The 17240-nt window shown below is 57.3% G+C and overlaps 2 protein-coding genes across 5 annotated transcripts; one reads left to right on the top strand and one right to left on the bottom strand.

Moving 5' to 3' along the window:
* Nucleotides 1-104: 104 nt before the first annotated feature.
* On the top strand, nt 105-4279 carry SOX12 (SRY-box transcription factor 12). The gene has a single exon (XM_042048213.1). The coding sequence runs from the start codon at nt 146-148 to the stop codon at nt 1043-1045; it is 900 nt and encodes a 299-aa protein (XP_041904147.1). The 5' UTR covers nt 105-145; the 3' UTR covers nt 1046-4279.
* A 1466-nt stretch (nt 4280-5745) lies between these two features.
* On the bottom strand, nt 5746-16399 carry TBC1D20 (TBC1 domain family member 20). Of its 4 annotated transcripts, none has more exons than XM_042048160.1 (8): nt 16253-16399; nt 13825-14010; nt 12618-12701; nt 10964-11150; nt 10074-10175; nt 9061-9202; nt 8198-8385; nt 5746-8064 (listed from the first exon to the last, which is right to left on the bottom strand). In XM_042048160.1, the coding sequence occupies exons 1-8, from the start codon at nt 16293-16295 to the stop codon at nt 7809-7811; spliced, it is 1188 nt and encodes a 395-aa protein (XP_041904094.1). In that variant the 5' UTR covers nt 16296-16399; the 3' UTR covers nt 5746-7808. The 4 variants fall into 4 exon arrangements, with proteins under 4 accessions (XP_041904094.1, XP_041904101.1, XP_041904086.1 ...); XM_042048167.1 differs by having other exon boundaries at nt 12618-12698; nt 16253-16389; XM_042048152.1 differs by lacking the exon at nt 16253-16399 and adding an exon at nt 14775-16094 and having other exon boundaries at nt 12618-12698.
* Between the last annotated feature and the right edge of the window lie 841 nt (nt 16400-17240).

Genomic DNA, 17240 nt, shown 5'->3' with positions numbered 1-17240 from the left:
GTCGCGGCCGCCTGCGCCCCGCCCCGCCGCCGCCCGCTCCGCACAATGGGGGCGGCGCGGCGCGGCGCGTAGCGGCGGGCAGGGAGGCGGCGGCGGGAGGGGAGGAGGAAGAGGCGGAGGCGGCGGCGGGGTACCCGGCTCCGGGATGGTGCAGCGCGGCCCGCGGGGCCGGGGCGCGGAGGCTCGGCGGGAGTCCTGCGCCCCACTGCCCGCCCGTGACACCGAGCCCGCCTGGTGCAAGACGCCGAGCGGGCACATCAAGCGGCCTATGAACGCCTTCATGGTGTGGTCCCAGCACGAGCGCCGCAAGATCATGGACCAGTGGCCCGACATGCACAACGCCGAGATCTCCAAGCGCCTGGGCCGACGCTGGCAGCTCCTCCACGACTCCGAGAAGATCCCCTTTGTCAGGGAGGCCGAGCGCCTGCGCCTCAAGCACATGGCTGACTACCCCGACTACAAGTACCGGCCTCGGAAAAAGGGCAAGTTGGGCACCGGAGCAGCCCGTCCGCGGCTCCCAGTGAAGATCAAACCCTCCGTGTTGGGCCGTGTCTCAGCCAGCCGCAGGCAGCCCGCCAAGCTGCCCACCGGCCCCGACACCCCGCAGGAGCCCGCACCAGAGGTGCCCGCTGAGGACAGCCCTGTGGTGCCTGGCACGGCTGCCTGGCACCCGGCACCCGACGGGGAGCACAGCCCCCAGGAGCCCCCTGCACCCCTGAGCCCTACCACACCCTGCCCGGAGCCAGGGAGGTCCCCAGAGAGCGGGTCCCCCTCTCCCATGTCGGCTGGGTCCCCTCCCTCTTCCTTCAGCTCCTCCGACGAGGAGCTGGAGGAAGAGCTGCTGGGGATCATGCCCGGGCGGGCGTCTGCCAGCGCCACCTGTGGTGCCCTGGACTGGTCCGTCTTCGACAAGGACCACGACCTCTTCCCGCGGGGAGGCTCCTCGCACTTCGAGTTCCCGGACTATTGCACGCCCGAGGTGACGGAGATGATAGCAGGGGACTGGCTCATGTCCAGCATCTCGGACTTGGTCTTTACCTACTGAGTCCCACGCTCTGCAGGTAACGCTCAATTTTATTTTCACCCACAATCAGGTCATATCAAAAAACAACCCAGGAAAAAAACAAACAAACCGAAACCAGCTGTTTACATGCAGGAATCAGGTATTTTGCCTTGAAGCTGCTGGAAGGCAGAGCCCCTGCTCCCCCGCCCCTGGCACGCACCCATTCTTCATCCATCTGTCTGTCCGACTGTCGCCTCGTGCCCGCAGGACGCATGGCTGCCCGCCGCGGTTATTTGCCCATGAGATGCATCTCATCGGGTTTTCATTGTCACACCCGGCCGCTTCCCCCCATGGCCCCGGCGCTGACAGCCATGGCTGCTCCTGGCCGCTCCCATCTCTGCCAGCACCGTGTGCCCTCCCGCTCTCCAGGAAGCAGGAGCATCCATGCCACCCCAGCTCTTGGTGCCCACCCCACCTTCCCCATCCCTTGGAGAATGGCTGATTCCGTTTGGTTTTTGACTGCATTGAACGCATGGCTTCAATTTTCTCCTCTTCCTCTCTGCAACCCTTGGGGAGGGATGCCGAGCCATGCCAAACTGTCCCTTCCCAACTCCCTATTTTGTGAGGGGTCCCTGGCTTGGGGGGTTCAGAGTCCCACAGCAGTGTCTCCTTCCCTGTGGCATGTGCTCCCCGCCACTCGCTTTGGGAAGAGTGAAGTTGCACACACGTGACGAGCACGTGGGCGCGGGAGGCTGTGTTGTTTCTTTTGCCAGGCAGTTGTGCAGGGAAAGCTGTGCCACGGAGGGAGCCCGTGTCCGGAGTCACCCCAAAATTGTATGGGGACGAGCCCTTCCCTGAGCAGCCAGCCCTCATTTTAACCTAGGAGCCTGTGCCTGTGCAGGACCTGCTCTGCGTTGGCTGACCTTGGCCAGTGGAGCCAGGTCTCACTGTGCCCGGCCATGGCGTGTCGTGCTGCCGGGATGGCAGGGAGCAGCATGGAAGGGCAGGGTGGCAGGGAAGGCCAGCTGTGGAAAATCTGCCTTAAGCAACCACACAAACTGGTCCAAGAGCAGCTGCAGCCAGTGCTGGTGGGCGTGTGGGGTGTGGGTGATGCTCTGACGCAGAGCTCCTCCACACAGCACCACTCTGGGCTCTGCTGCCGGCCCCGCCAAGAGCAGGAACATGCTGGCAGGGAAGATGCTGCTGCAGCGGCTCCTCCAGCTGGGATTTTCTTTGCTTTTCCTAATGGCTCCTGCCTGCAACAGCCGCCTCCTCCCACTGCCGGGAGCACGTGGCTGCAGTGCTGGCTCGGCAGCTGCCGCAGGCTGTGGTTGGGGGGGCAGGGGCTGCGCTCTGGTACAGCTGTGCTGGGTGGGGACCCCACACGTCCCTGGGGACGTGGTCATGGCTGGGGCTGGCAGCGTCTGTAGGAGCTGTACTGGGCTCGGTGGCAATTGCTGCTTGAAGCAGCCCTTGCAGTCCTCCATGACCCCGATTCCCTAGGGGCTCTGTGTTTGTGGGGGCCCCTCAGAACCTTCCCGGCCAGTGGGGTGCTGGCGGCAGCGGAGCACCTGCTGCCTGGGACTCTGCCTCCCTGTTTTGGGGCTGACAGTTCCCCCAGTCACAGGCTACCCCGTGCCTGCCCCTTGCTGTCAGGCTGGACTGAGCCATGACCAGGGGAAGGACATCCCCCTCTCATGTCCTGGCATCCCCTGAGGTTGCTTCCAAGTAGGTGTCTGGCCCTGCTGCTGGTGGCCCTGGCTCAGCCATGGGGATAGGCACTGCAGTACAGGGAGAGGTGTGTCCCCAGGCCCTTTGCAGGGATGCTTGATGTCCCCCAGCCCAGTCCCTGGGGGCCTCTCGAGGCCCCCTGCGATGGTCAACCATCAGCAGTGTAGATGTGTCGGTGTGTAGCGGTAGCTGTGCGTGTGTGTTGGCATTAGCCACGGTGTTTCGGTACCCCCGTGCGGGTGCCAGCCTGCGGAGCCAGGCGGGCATCACGCATCAGACACGTGTTCCCTGGATAGAGCGCGTCCTCTTCTCTGCGTCCCCTCCCTCCCCGGCCATCCCCCACCGGATCCAGTCCCGCCCCCAAAAGGTGGAAAAGCCAAATAAACGCCGGGACAGCCGTGGTTCTGGCAGCCTGCTCCCGCCTCACCGCCGCCTCGGGGGGACTCTGCCTTCCCACCCCCTGGGCAGCCCCGCGCCAGGAGCATCTGAAGCCCCCTCCCATGTGTGAGCCGGGTTTGGGGTTCCCGTGGGATCCAGCGGCCCCAGAGCTCTCTGACACACACAGATCTCACCCAGCACCTCGGTGCCTTCTTGGGGTGCACAGCCACCCCGTGCTGTGGCCAGGGGTTTTCAGGGAGGACAACGAGGCTGACGGTCACCTGCCCTCCATCCCTGTCCATGGGGAAGCCAAAGCCCCCAGGTACCAGCAAGGCCTGAAGCCACACTGAGGGTCTCGCATCACATGTGTGCTTTGCTGACCCTGGAGCTCAGGGCTCAGCTTCCATTCCTAGGGAGGACATGGGTCCCAGTGGTCCCCTATGTGCTGTGCATCACCCTTGAGCCAGGGTGATCCCTCCACAGACTGTCAGGCGAAATATTTCCTCAGGAGCAGGTTCTGGGTCAGTGCCAGAACTGGAGCCAGCGCCGGGGTCCCCTGCCCTGGCCGCAAGCACAACATCATCCGCTTTGTCCCTGTCCCCACCCCTGTCCCCCTCCTCGAGTCTCGCCGGGTGTGTTTGTCAGGGAGAACCGTCGTGGACAGTGGTGGATTTTCTGTGCCGTGTGGTTGTAGTGCTTAGAGACCCCCCCAGCGTGCGGCCCCCTCCCGCTGCGCCCCCGCTGCCTGGTGCTGGCTGGCATGCGTGTGCGAGCGTGTGTGCGTGCGCGTGCGACATCCCGTCATCACTCCAGACAAAGCGAATAATAATAATAATAGTAATAATAAATAATAAAAATAAACCAAACCTCTCTCAGGAAGCAGCTGCCCTGGTGGCGGCCGAGCGGGCCGGGGGTCCCCGGAGCTGGCGGGGCCCCGGCGCAGCCTGCAGACGGGTGCCAGCGCTCGGGGTCACCTTTGTAGTGTTGTGTTAGTGAAGGGTCCCTGTGTCTGTTACCGTGGAGAAACAGGATTTTAGCCGAGGGGCAGTGACGACCCCATCTGGGCCCGTCTCGGGGGTGTGACACTGCTGGCCCTTGCTCTGTGGAACCTCGGCGAACAATTATCCTGACTGTTGTGATTATGGAATAAAGTGTGTTGGTCTGCTCCCCACGGCTCTGGCTCTTTCTGTGCTGCCTCACTCCTCTCAGGGGAATTTGGGGTTCCCAGGGCTATGTGAGGTCCCCAGGGAGATGTGGGATTCCCAATGGCCAGCATCCCTAACGTGTCAGTTCCCACCCTGAACCCCAGTTCCTATGGGCTCTCCCACACTGGGGAGGTTCTCCCTCATCAGTCGGTGTGGACTGGGCGTCCCTGGGAGCAGTGTGAGCATGTGCACGTATGTGCACGTATGTGCCTGTGCATATGCAGCCCCTGGCCCCACCCGTGTGTGTGTGTGTGGGCAGTCCCGGCACCGCCCCCGACTCTGTTCAGCCAGGGGGAGGGGACCGAGGGTAATAAGCGGAGGGGGAGGGGACCGGGGGTACTAATCCAGACCCACAGGAGGGCCCAGGGGGGGCCACGAGGTCACGCGCCACTTGCATCACACCCAGACCCCCGCCCCCAGTCTCGCCGCAGCTGTTGCCACGGCAACAAGAGGAGCCCAGAGCATCCCCGGGTACTGCCAGCCCCTCCTGCTGCCCCGGCGCTGCTGGGGACCGGGCTGTCCCCGAGGGAGGGAGAAGTGCAGGGGTTGCCCATGCCACAGTGACCCCCAAGTCTGCAGGCTGCACCCACGGGAGAGCCCCCAGCACCGCCCGCAGCCTGGGCGGTGCCACAGGGGCAGCAATGTTCCAGTGTGGCGTCACCGCAGCCCCCGGCCGTGGGATTCGTCTCTGCGCAGGGACACTGCCGAGAGCAGGGGGGACCATGGGGCAGCTACGGTCACAGCTCACTGGCCCTCCTGACCTTGCCAAAGGTCAGGGCCACACGGAGCTGGTGTGCAGCCTCCAACATGGCCTGCACAGGCACGCATGGCAGTGGCCTCTTGGCTGCCCCAAAGGTGCCACATACCTCCCACCACCACTCCTCCTTCCCCCCTGCCGCCCAAAGGCTCTCCCTCCCAAACGGCTCCAAGCGCTATTGAGAAAATGGCTCCTGTAGAAGCCACAGGGAATTAAAAAGAGCTAACAAGGCTGCCAGCCTTGAGCCATCCAGCCAAAACTTCTTCCAGTCTGGTGAAGGCAACTGTATCATCCCAGCTCAGTGGACCATGCCCTGGGAATTGGGCATCATGCCTGGGATCTCCTCCTGCAGCCAGGCACCCGGCCTGGGGTACAGGGCAGGCCAGGAGGTCAGGCTATTTCCAGCCCCACACTGCTGATGGGGGGGACACCCCGGAGAGCCAGCGGCACACACAAGGCCTGGCATTGGCCCAGAGGAAGGCAGATGGATGGAGAGCAGTGACCGGGGCATGCACGCACCCTTTGGCTCTGCTCCTGCTCCTCTTCCCACGGGCTTGCTGGGTGTGAGGCCATGCTGAGCTGGCCTGGCCACTGCAGGGAAGGTGCCAGTTCTGGGCCACAGGGTGCCACAAGAGCGGATCTGGCAGCCCCGGCCTGGGAAGGGCAGGAAGTGTGTTTAGTAACTGTTTATTTTACAGTTTTAGGGTTTGTAGAAATCTGCATTTACAGGGGGTGTGTAAGTCTTTGTACAGAGTAACTGAAGCACCCGCAGCCATGGTCTCCTCCCAGGCCCTTCCCCCTGCCAGGGACAACACAAGAATTAAAGTGCATCATGGCCAGGGAATGGAGGGGCTGCAGGGGCTCCTCCTGGGGGGCTTCAGCCATCCTCCCTCAGGGTGGTGTACAGAGCGGTCCTGGGCCCTCCAGCAGCATCCCCAGGTCACCACACTCTCCTGCAACCAGTGGTTTCTAAAGTGCTAAGTGACCCAGCTCCCAGTCCTGCTCTGCTGCTCTGGGAGTTCCAAGGGAACAGGAATTGGCTCTGCCTTCAGCCACATGGGGAGGAGCCCCCTGAGCAGCCCCAGGTCTCTCCAAGGGCACTGGCACCATCGAGGAGGGAACAGGTCTTGGTGCCTGCCTGGACAAGGGCAGTTTCACACACTCCACATTTCACCTGCAGAGGCAAAGGGAACTCCTGCTCAGAACTTCATGGGAACACAAGTCAGGAATGACAATTGCCCACCTGCCCTCTGTCCAGAAAGGCACAGCCCTTCCATGAGCAAGGGCCCACGGAGCAAACCAGAACATACCCAGGGCAGTAATGGGCCAAGAGGGGTGGAAGTGGGGGGTGCTGAGCTTTGCAGGGGATGAGTTTTCTTCTCTATCCCCAAATCCCTTCAACTAACACCTCATTTTCAGGTATGCAGCCCCTGGGCATGGCACAGATGGCTTTGGGCACAACAGAGCAATGATGAGGCAGCGAGAGGGAGCTGTGAGGGACAGGTAAGGGCACTTGAGGGAGATTTAGCAGCTTGGGGGAGAGGTAGAGGCATAGAGTGTCTATTGGCTTTGTCTCAGTGGGACACCGAGTCGTCTAGAAGGATTTGCCGCTTAGCTTGGAAGGCAGGGAGCGCTGGGACTGCCAAAGGGACTGGTGGGGAGATGGAAGCTATGCTGGGGTCAGGGTGGCCTTTCTGGGAAACCCCTCATGTTGTTTCCAGAGGCGATGCTGAAGCCTGATCAGCTTGTGGGGAAGGTTTTTTGACACATTTCCTAGTGCAACTTCTATCCTGTGCAAAGTGTTTCACAAGGTGGAAAAAGCCTTTCTCCATGTGGGCATGTTAGTGTCCACTTCCAGAGCTATTAAAGAAGTCTGCAATGGGTGTTTACAGTGCCACTAAGAGTTGTGGTAGCATAACCTGGCACATGACAGCATGCACCTTCAGCAGGGTGACTGCACTTGTGTCTCACTTCACTGACCCCAGATATGGTCACAGCACTGCCAGTGCAGCAGTGGCAGTGCCTGAGAGCTGAGGGGAGCTAAGGTCTGCTCCTGCCCCCTGCAAACAGATCAGGCTGCAAAGATGAGGAAGGAAAAAGAGCCAGGGAATGTTATACACTGAAGAGAAGCTCACAGCATTGTGCTGGCGGGGTTGTGGGAAAGGTTTGGCTCTACTCAGAGGGTGCCTACAGGACAGGGAAGAGCTGGAGCACCAGCAAAGCTGAAGGCAGATCGTGAGGCAGACTGGAGCCATGAAGAGCCAAAGGGCTGCCCTGTTCCTCAGGAGTGCAACAGCCCTCCACGCCCACACACGCAAACACCCAGACCAAACCCTGTTGGACTCTCTCCTCCAGGCAAGGATCTGCTCTCACTCCCACTAGTTTTCCCCAATGGAGAACGCAGGATCATTTGGGCACAGCCCACACACAGCTCTCCTTTTGTACAGTCACCTGAACAGCCAAACTTGTCCATACCTCTGTTTCCTCAGGGGACAGCGGCAGTGCCTGTCTGCTCACCCTTGCACAGGGAGAGGGGAACAAGGTGAGCACGGTGTGGGAAACCGTCCTGCTGGGCCGGTTCCCTCAGTCTGTCACAAAGGCCAAAAGCGTCACTGGACGCAACAATAAAAAAAAATAATCTTCAGACAGGTCGTTTCTGGACACGTCCTTCATCAAATATCAGCCCTTCCCACCCGGGAAGGATGCAGTGACAGGGAAGGCCCTTCCTCCAGCTTCAGGGGAAAATCTGCAGTTCAAACTTGGGTGCCCACTCCAGTGCGCTCTTCACAACGGCCAGGGCAGCTGCTCCCAGTGCCACCGTCAGCCCCATCACTGCCAGCTTGACAAAGCGGTTGGTCCGGGGCTTTGTCAAGATGGATTTTGTCCGCTCCTCCCCTCGGAGCCGCTCCCTGAAGCGCTGCCTCAACACAGTGTCTGGTCTCTGCTGCACTGATGCCAACTCAAAGTCCTTAAAAGTGGAAGCCGCAGTTCTGCAAGAGAAGGAACAGGTCAAGGAGTGTCCTCCGCTCACCTCGGAGACCAGCCTCCAGTCACAAAGATCTCCACAGGGAGGCAAGACCTGGCAAGGGGATGCAGGGAACACATGGGCTGCCCAGCACTCACCGTTCCGCCTGAGCTGCCTGAGCTGCCTCCTTGGTGAGTTCGGATGGTGGGAACTGGACAAAAAGGTCCCCAGCTTTGCTGATCAGGGACTCATATGGAAGGTCCTGTGGGATCTGGGACAGGAGGTGGTGGACAGAGGCCATGTCACACTCGCAGTCCAGAACTTCCTGCTCCCGGTGCAGCACGATCTACAGAGGAGTGAGAGGAGGACAGACAAGGAAGTGGGGACAACTCCTTGGTACATGCTGGCACTTGCTTCAGAGCCAGAAGAAAAAAACACTTTACTTCCAGCTGAAAGACCTTCTTCAGGAGGACACACTGCAGTGAAGCATTCACTGGGAAGAGAAATGCCAAACCCCTTCTGAGACTCTGAGGCCATGGAAAGCCTCTTTAGGTCTGTCTGCTGAGCAGAGCTTGCTATTGGCAGGTCAGAGGTGTGGGAAGAACCTCAGCAGGGTTTAACTCCATGACTTGCCCTCTGCCATAGGAGGATGGGCAGGGGGACACATAGTGCAGGGCTGTCCCCAGCCAGCCAGGCTGTCCCCAGCCAGCCAGGCATCCCAGCATGAGACCAGAAGCAGGACCAGTACATGAAAGGAAATAAAAACACTGTATCATGCTGCCTGCACAGCACTGAACTGGTATGGCCTGCACATTTGGACACTCTCAGGCTGCCAAGTTCCCCTGGATCCTACCTGCCCTTTGCCATCACCAAGGACATCACTGACCTTGGGGGGCTCTGCAGAGCAGGGTGCAGCTGGGGACAGCACCAGCACTGGGTTTGCCAGCCTCCCTCTGCAGCCCCAAACTCCCACCACCTCAGAACAGCGCAGTTAATCCCCGACCATTCCATCAATACCTACCACAGCCGCAAAATAAATGGGCATCAGTGGGTGGCAAGCCAGGAAGAAGTCATATAATCGCACAACGTGCCGGAAGTCGGACAAAACGTGGCCAAACCAAGTGATCAGCCAGCTGAGAGCAAAGATGGTTCCCACCTCCGCACTACAGAGAGAAAGAACCATTAGGTCAGCCTGGAAACAGGGATGAAATGCTCCCAAAGCCACCCCAGCCGTGCCTGGGGAAATAGAGCTGGCTGTCAGTGGAGCACTGAACCCACCCCCAGAGCAGGAACTGCACCTCTGACACAACCCCCAGGCACAGTGATGCCACTACTTGTGTCACATCCAGTGGGGGCCACAGCAGAGGCCAAACGCTGCTTCCAGGGGACCCTGAATGTGTGATGTATCATGGCACTGTCTGGCTTGCTGGCCTGAGGGCAACTGAAGCCCTGCAGCACAGCCAGATGTTTGAGTTCCTTCCCACCCTGAGGGCTTACTAATTCTGGGAGTTTGCAATCAGGGTTGGTACCCAAAGACATCTTGGCTGTGAAACAAAAGACACACCTGCCCCAAAAAGGGTTCTGAACTGACTCTTCCCATTCACCTTCCTGCTTCTGCTTCATCTGCCCAGGCACACTTGTGTGTCCCTAATGCAACATCAGGGAATTATCCCCAGAACTAACAACAAACCACAGCAAGGTGCCAGCAGCCACACAAGTGGTCACGTGAAGCAGTTGTAGCATTTTGTACAACACTGTCCCCAAATCCCCAGCCTTTCCAACACAGACTGAAGACAACTGGGATGAAGATAGCAGAATGTAAAGCCCCTCCAGAGAGGCAGCACAGGTTTGAGCCTGCTCAGAAATGAGTGCCACATGGCTTTGGGGTGTCACCATCAGCTGTGGGACAGCTGTGGACTCCCTGAAAAAGTCACTGTGGTGCTGGGGATGTGCTGGTGCAAACGGCCCTATGAACAGTAACCTGAGACCAGCAGCAGGGGAGAGCCAAGAGGCTCTAAGGGAACATTTGCATACCTCTGCATGAAGTCATGCACCTCAGGGTTCACCCGGTCTATGATGGGCATCAGGTAATTTAAAATGTGCTTGGTATTATCCATCGTTGGGTCCATAAAATCCCTGAGGAAAGATTTTAAAAAAGCTTTGTGAAGCAACAATGTCAGCCGGCTCTCCCTCCAGGGAGGCAGCAGAAGGTGAAGTACATGCAAGAAACAGCCTTGCTGGCAGGGTGGCCCCCAGCCCCAAAGAATTCTGTCTCTTTGGAACAGCCTCCTTCCTGCTTGTCTAGGACACACAGGGCTGAGCTGCACACAGAACCCAGGCCCAGACCATCATGCTGCTGTCAGCTGACACTTCTTATTTTGCTGCTGTGCACACAAGAACCTCAAAGCCTTTCCAGCACCCAAGATCTGACTCCTGCCTGGGAGAGGAGAGATAATCCCTCCAAACCACACTCCCCAGCTGGAAGCCTGCTCTTATTTCAGTGCACAGACAGGAGAGACTCTTCATGTGAAGTACAGGACACCGGGCAATACAGACCACAGTGCCCAGGGCTATGCAAGGACAAGTGGGAGGCAGGTGCTGAACCAGCCCCCAGGACTGGAGAGGCTCTGACAGCCACACAACCATGAATAATGCATGTGCGTTGGCTTTTCCAGCTCCAAGAGATGCTACAAATTAACTGACAGACGTCAATTATCCCTTCCCCAGGGCACAGCTCCCTGCAAAGCCATGTACTGTTGTGGGTCAGGCTGTTCTCACAGCACCCCTCTGGGTACAGGCACGACAGGAAGCTGCTTTAACGAAAGGCTCTGCCTTCCCAGCTCCCTTTCCAGGCCAGCTCCACCTGCGCAGGTATCCCCACAGCCTGAGGACACGCAGTTGGCTCCTCTCCTCCCACTGAGTACCTGAGATGATGCGTCGAGAGCTTCTCCACCAGTGCCGTGGCCAGCCTGTCCCCCACCACCAGGAGGAAGGTGACCACGATGTCATGGTATCCCTGGTAGTAGTGCAGCTGGGGGTTGCGCTTGAGGACGTGGAGGATGATGTCGATGAGCTCCTCCTGCAATACTTCCCTCTGGTCATCCGGCATCCCTGTGGGAACAGCAGAGGTGGCACAGCTGTGTCACCTACCAGTGCCTGCTGTGGGAGCAAGGACGACTGTGGTGTGCAAGGAGCACCTGTGCATTTACTAAATTGCCTGATCCCAAGGGAAGTGGTGCACAGGGGAGGGAGGTAAAACTGGCAGAAAAAACTATTCAAAGCCCTAATGCTGTCTCCCAAAACTCTCCAGGCCCAGGGAAAGCTGGCCAGTTGCTGAGAGGTTTAATCTTTAGATCTGCAGAACCCTTATCTGCAAGGAAGCCACTGTGGAGGATGAGAGCAGGGTTTACTGATGTTTGCACAGTGCTGCTGTGAAGAGAGAATTGTTCTGCACATCCAGCACTGATGAGGATGTTTTAGTAATTTTTAATTTCCCAGGAGTTCTAGAAAAAAATTCAACGGGACCCATTTTCACAGAAACTGTGCCAACTGCATCAGACTGCGAGGCCTCCACCAGAACAACTTTGTATCAGTCCCCTGCTAACAACGTGTTTAGGGACAGGATGTCACAGGGAAAACATTGTTCCTGCCCTGCACAGCTGCAGCCAGTTTCTGGCAGTCCTTGTCAACAGATAAAACGCCCAAAGGCCAAGCAGAGAGTCCCAGCAGAGATCCTGCAATGACAAAGTTCTCCTTTTCCTCTGCTTCACTAATGTGGTTAAAAATAGGCAGGAGGCTGCCATTCAAGGGCAAAAAAATCCGTAGGAGCAGAGCCTTCAGGAATCAGGCCTGCACACAGCATCCACGCCTGCAAGAATCAGAGCGAATCAAGTGTTTACACAAAATAAAAGTGGCAGAAGGGGGAAGCAGGTTCTGGCCAAAAATAATGACTGCTCTGCACAGAAAGCTGCTGGATTTAGCATTTTATAAATAACACAAGGCACAAGTCTCCCATCAGAACTAAACAACTGCAAAACCATTTTGCTTCTAAATGTTCCAAGTGCTATTAAATTTGGTGCAAGAACCTGATTTTGAGACTGTTTTATACCAGGGGTTGTTCTAAGCACAGACAAACCTGCCTTCCCTGGCCCTGAGCTAGACCATGGACTAAAATAAACCAAAGCAAATGGCATGTTTCTCAAGCTTTCCATCTGTCCTAATCTCAACAGGTCATAGTGCACAAGATCCATGCAGGATCTGTCCTCTCTCTGCTGCAACTATCTAGCAGTAGCAGCCTGCTGGCAGAGGGGCTCAGTGGGGCAGGGGAAGTGCAACGTTGAAAGAGCCACATCAAAAACCATCTGTGCAGAGACAGCTGAAGGAAACTGATGACTGCAGAAGGGCTTCACTGCAAGAAGCAGCTGCTGTGAGCTCACCAGAAAAAGGTTTTCTAGAAGTCAGGCCCCTGGAGTAATGGAGTGTCACCTTCTGCAGCCTCCCAGGGAAGTCTGAGCCAGGAGGAGCCCCATGGCATTGCTCTTGCCCCCACAGAGTGGGAAGAGCAGAATTCTCCCTCACCTGGTGGGAAGCGGCGCAAGGATCGCCGCACATCCAGTAACACTTGCTGGTAATCCTTACTGTCCTCTCGTAGCTCCTTCCCTGCTGAGAAAAAGAGGAACAGGGTTCACATGAAGTAGCGCAACCGTACTGGGAAGAGAATGAGGTGAGGGAGCTGGGAAGATCCCTGCTGAAGGTGGACATGAGGCTGCACACACTCCCTACTCCACTGTATATCCCCTTTTTCATGTCAGCCCTGTCCCTGCACTTTTACTGCCACACACTCTGATGCTAGCAGCAAATGAGGCAATTATTTCTTTAAACAACACATGTTAAAGTGCTTAAACTGACAGCACTCCCAGCACTCCTAGAAACATCTCTGCTCCACAGTTTTGCTGTGCAATTCAAAGTGTACTCAGCAGCAGAACCGGAAGAGTGCTGTGGAGACCACAAAGAATCATTTATAAAATAGAAACAATTCAGAAGAAAACCTCACCCAGGATTAGCTAAGACAGTTAAAACAGAAAAGTTCAGCAAGCCAGCAAATTTCTTCTATGCGATCATGTAAAGTTAAACATTGTCTTCCAGCAGCTCTGGTCACCTCACATCACCCCTAATGTCACCCGGCTCTTGACTGAGGCGGGGGGGGTGCACATTTCCAAACGACCACAGAATCAGGAACAACAACAAAACCTGTCCTAGGTGACTATAAAAGCTACAGGACCCAGAGCTCCTGCATTGCTAAGGTTTAAAAACCATGTGGGTACTTCACCAGGAAGGTTGTTGTCCCTGTGCCCGTTCTGACCAAAAAACACACATGCTTCACACAACAAACTACTTCCTGCAAGTGACACCTCGGGAGGATTTTGGCCATGCCAGGGCTCAGCACAGCCACCTCTTCATGGGAACAAAACAAATCAAGTCTGACTCTTTCTGCTGCAGGTGAACTTACATATGTCAGCTAATGCTCAGGGCCACACTGACCGTGTCCATAATGAACTGATTTCATGACTATCACTAAAGGAAACAACAAATGTTGTTTTCAGAAGTGGTGTATTGTTTACATACAGCACACTATTGGTGCTGCAGTGAGTCCCCTTTGTACATGAGCTTAGTGGGAAATGCAACACACAGAGGGAAAAGATAGGTCAGAAAGCACGTTCCTCCTCTAGTGACAAAGGTCACTGAGCTGTTCTTCCTGAGCAGCTGAGTCCAGGCTGTTCCATACCTGGAAGAGGGGGCAGGTCGTCTGTATTAACACTGAGCAGCTTTGGCCACACTTTGCACCGGATCTCATCCGTCAGGAGCCCGCCCTCGCTGATTGCCATCCGCCTCAGCACCGCCACGTCGATGGGGTCACTGTTCAGAGCCTGGTAAATCTCTGCCACTTTTCTTTTCTTCTTAGCATCAAAGTCTGCAAAAGGTCACAGAGATGTGAGCTGACAGGCAGTGCCAGCACACAGCGGGGGCGAGCAACAGCCACTCACAGCGATGTCACACACACACATGAGGGAGATGACACAGGACAGTCGTCACACTGTCAGGACAGGGATGACTCTCGTGGTGACTCCTCCAGCTGAGTGTCCCCATTTCTGCAGGCTCAGCATTGGGGGCACCTCAAAGGGCACTCTCACTGCTTGCTATTAACCCTGGGGGTCCCACCGTGGGAGGCAAATGCTGCTTCTCCTGAAACAGGAGCCACCACCAGTGTCCAGACAGATCCCTCGGCTCCCATCCTTCCCAATGGCTCATGGCTCCCTATGGGACCAAGACAGCCCTGCAAAGCCATCCCGAAACTCTTTGCTCTTTGATGCAGCTGCCAGCTCAGATGTCAAATGTCTCCCAAGACCAGAACTTAGCAAAGCATTCTAAAAAAGTTAGGAAAGTGTTCCCAAAGCTGTGTTCCTACCAACTCCCAGGTGCAGCCGCCCTAGGAAAAAGCCTGAGCATTTCCACTGACAGCAACAGACATAAGAAAGGACATAATTATACCAGAGTTAAAGAATCATAAGCACACTGACTTGTCCTACAACAAATCCAAACCTGCCAGGCATCAGCACACACACAGCTCAGCAAGTAGGAAACAATTCCCACTGTTTTGAGGAGCACAGGAACTCGGGGCAGGGAGGAAAGGGGGTAATACACAAAGCACACGGTGCTTGGGTTAGACACACTTACAGGACACCAGAGCACTTCCCAGAGAGCGGAGAAGGGACACTACTTCACACCACATGGTGGAATTTGTCACCGCTGCCTCATGTGAGGAAGGAGAGAAGTGGCCGAGAGCCACTCGATATCCCACACTGGAGGAGTTCCCAGTAAGGAGGCTTTGCTGAGCAGCCGCAGGACTGGAGTGCAGGATGACGACACAAACGCTGCTTTTCCCTAAAGGCTTTTCCCATAGATGCAACGACTCTTGGGATCCAAACAGGAGTCGTTCTATAAGGGCCGTGTCTATAGGATTTGGGGTGGGAGGAATTAAAAGGATCTCGATGGAGAAACAGCTGTTTCCCAAGGCCGCACCCTCCCGGCAGCGATAGGGGAGCTCATTCCTCTGCCCACGTGGCACCTCAACCACTGCCCCGGCCCTCTGCCTGTGAGCTCCCGGCTGGAAGTGCAGCTCTCAGCGAGGTCTGAAGGGAGCTGGCAGGTCGGCAGGCTGCTCACACACTCGGAGGATAAATAGGTCGAGCAGTGGATGCTCTCCCTTCTCAGAGACCCTTTTTAAACACTTCTTGGATCAAAACAAGCTGTAACAGCCTACGACAGAGCTCCGCCTCCCTCCGAATTCCAAGTTCCTGGTAACATTAAATCTCCTATCGCTCATACAGTGACTACAGTTTCTTTTATTTCCTTTCCCGCCCCTTGTGTAAGCCGAGTTATTTGCACAACAGAAGCCAGCTCTGCTCGGCCGGTTCCCTATTCCCAGCCAGTTCCCTACCCCCAGCTGTTCCTGATCCCCTGCCACACGCACACACTGGGCTGTCACATACCGATGCCTGGGAAGGAGGAGACAAAGCCTACGGGAGAAAAAACTCCTGTTCACACACAAAGAACTTAAGGAGTAGTGGGAAGGAAGGAGCACATCTTGCGGGCTCCTCCTCTCCGACTTAATGATAAAGACCCCAATAATTACACTTTTCAAACATACAGTGGACAACAGCTGCGAGTATTACCAAAACCAGTGCATTTCAAAGCATGTTTTATGCAACCACAAGAGCTTAACTCGCAGGTTCACACTTGGAAGAAGAGACACAACCCCAAGGTGACGGCGGTCTAAAACCCAGGTGGGTCCGTCGGTGCTTCTGCAGCGCTGCAGGCACCGAGCACCGGCACACGGCCTCGCCAGGTCGGGCCAGACCCAGCGCTGCCGCAAAGCCCTCGGTCACTGCCGGGACCGCCAGCACCAACCGCGCCCGGCTGCTTCCTGTCCGCCCGAGCCCGCGGCGGCCGCACAGTCGCAGGGTGGGCCGAACCCTCCGCTCGGTCCCGGGACCCCCGGTTCTCCCGCCCGCTCCCGCCGGGGCGGCTCCGAGCGCAGCGCCGGCCCCGCCCCGCCGCCAGGGGGCGGCGCCGCGCCCGCAGGGGGCGCTCCAGCCCCCGCCCCCTCAGCGGAACCACCGTCCCCCGCCCGCCGGGCCCGGCCCAGCCCGTACCGTGGCCGCCGACACCGTTGCGCGGCGGGCTCTGCCGGGCCATGTTCCCGGGCGCTGCGGCGCATTCCGGGCCGGACACCGGACCGGGCCGGGGCTCCGCGCTCCCCGCGCCGTCCGGTCCCGTCCCGCCCCCGCCCGCTCCCCCCGCCCCCCGCCTGCCGGCGCGCGGGCGGGACGTCACGGTGCCGCAATGCGCAGGCGCGGCGCTGCCAGGAGGGTCACGCAGGCGGCGGCAACCGCGCATGCGCAAACCGGAACGTGCAGCCTGCCCCCATCCGCCCGAGTGCGCCTCAGGGGTTATGTAAAACAAAACAAAAAACCAAACCCCCAACCCTCCCCGATGTCCACGGCACGGGTTATTCGCAGCGCTGTCGGGGGCGGGTAGCACACCCACAACGGTGCCGCACGCAGTGGCTGTTGCCACCACATAAAAAATGGCCGTAAACCCTCCAAACTCCCCCGTCAACGCTTTGAGACACCGGCAGTGGGAGAACAAGCGCCCGGCGCTTCTGTAAGGGCTCGTCAAGTCCACAAAGCTCCTTCCGTGCACAGGGTTCCGTGGTTTCCTTGTGCAAGGGCTGACGGGCACCGGGACCATCCACCACTCCCAGTTTCCTCTTCCACACGTCTTATCCTGGTGAAACCTCCCTTGCTTGGAATAACGAAAGAACTGGGTTAAATGTCCTGCATGGCTCAGAACCAGTGCAAACAAGCTGTATTTTGTCATACTGGGTGCTTTTACGTTACAGCACATTGAGGTAACAGTCAACACAGTCCAACTTTCACATCACTTTAGGATATAAAAGATTAAGTACAATGGATTTCCACTGGATGAAGGCATGGAGAAGAAAGCTACCCTGGTATATGTGAAAAACCTCAACTCCCTGCCAGCAATCCTCACAGAAAGGGGCAGTGCTCCATGTCCCGCAAATCAGTTTAATACAGCCCACATATTCCATCCTAAAATTAACTAAGCAACGTGGAAGCA

This window comes from Corvus kubaryi, unplaced genomic scaffold, assembly GCF_017639235.1.
Source record: "Corvus kubaryi isolate FWS band 111438036 unplaced genomic scaffold, C.kubaryi_AGA036_p1.0 134, whole genome shotgun sequence".
Classification (NCBI taxonomy): Eukaryota; Metazoa; Chordata; class Aves; order Passeriformes; family Corvidae; genus Corvus; species Corvus kubaryi.
This window is presented reverse-complemented; position numbering and strand designations above follow the sequence as displayed.

Excerpts from the sequence above, each read along its gene's own strand:
- TBC1D20 (XM_042048143.1), bottom strand. The coding sequence starts at position 14,829 with ATGTGGTGTGAAGTAGTGTCCCTTCTCCGCTCTCTGGGAAGTGCTCTG. Across the intron at positions 12,702-13,824 it reads CGACCTGCCCCCTCTTCCAG|CAGGGAAGGAGCTACGAGAG; the intron begins GTATGGAACAGC and ends TCTTTTTCTCAG. Across the intron at positions 11,151-12,617 it reads CTTGCGCCGCTTCCCACCAG|GGATGCCGGATGACCAGAGG; the intron begins GTGAGGGAGAAT and ends CTGTTCCCACAG.
- SOX12 (XM_042048213.1), top strand. The coding sequence starts at position 146 with ATGGTGCAGCGCGGCCCGCGGGGCCGGGGCGCGGAGGCTCGGCGGGAG.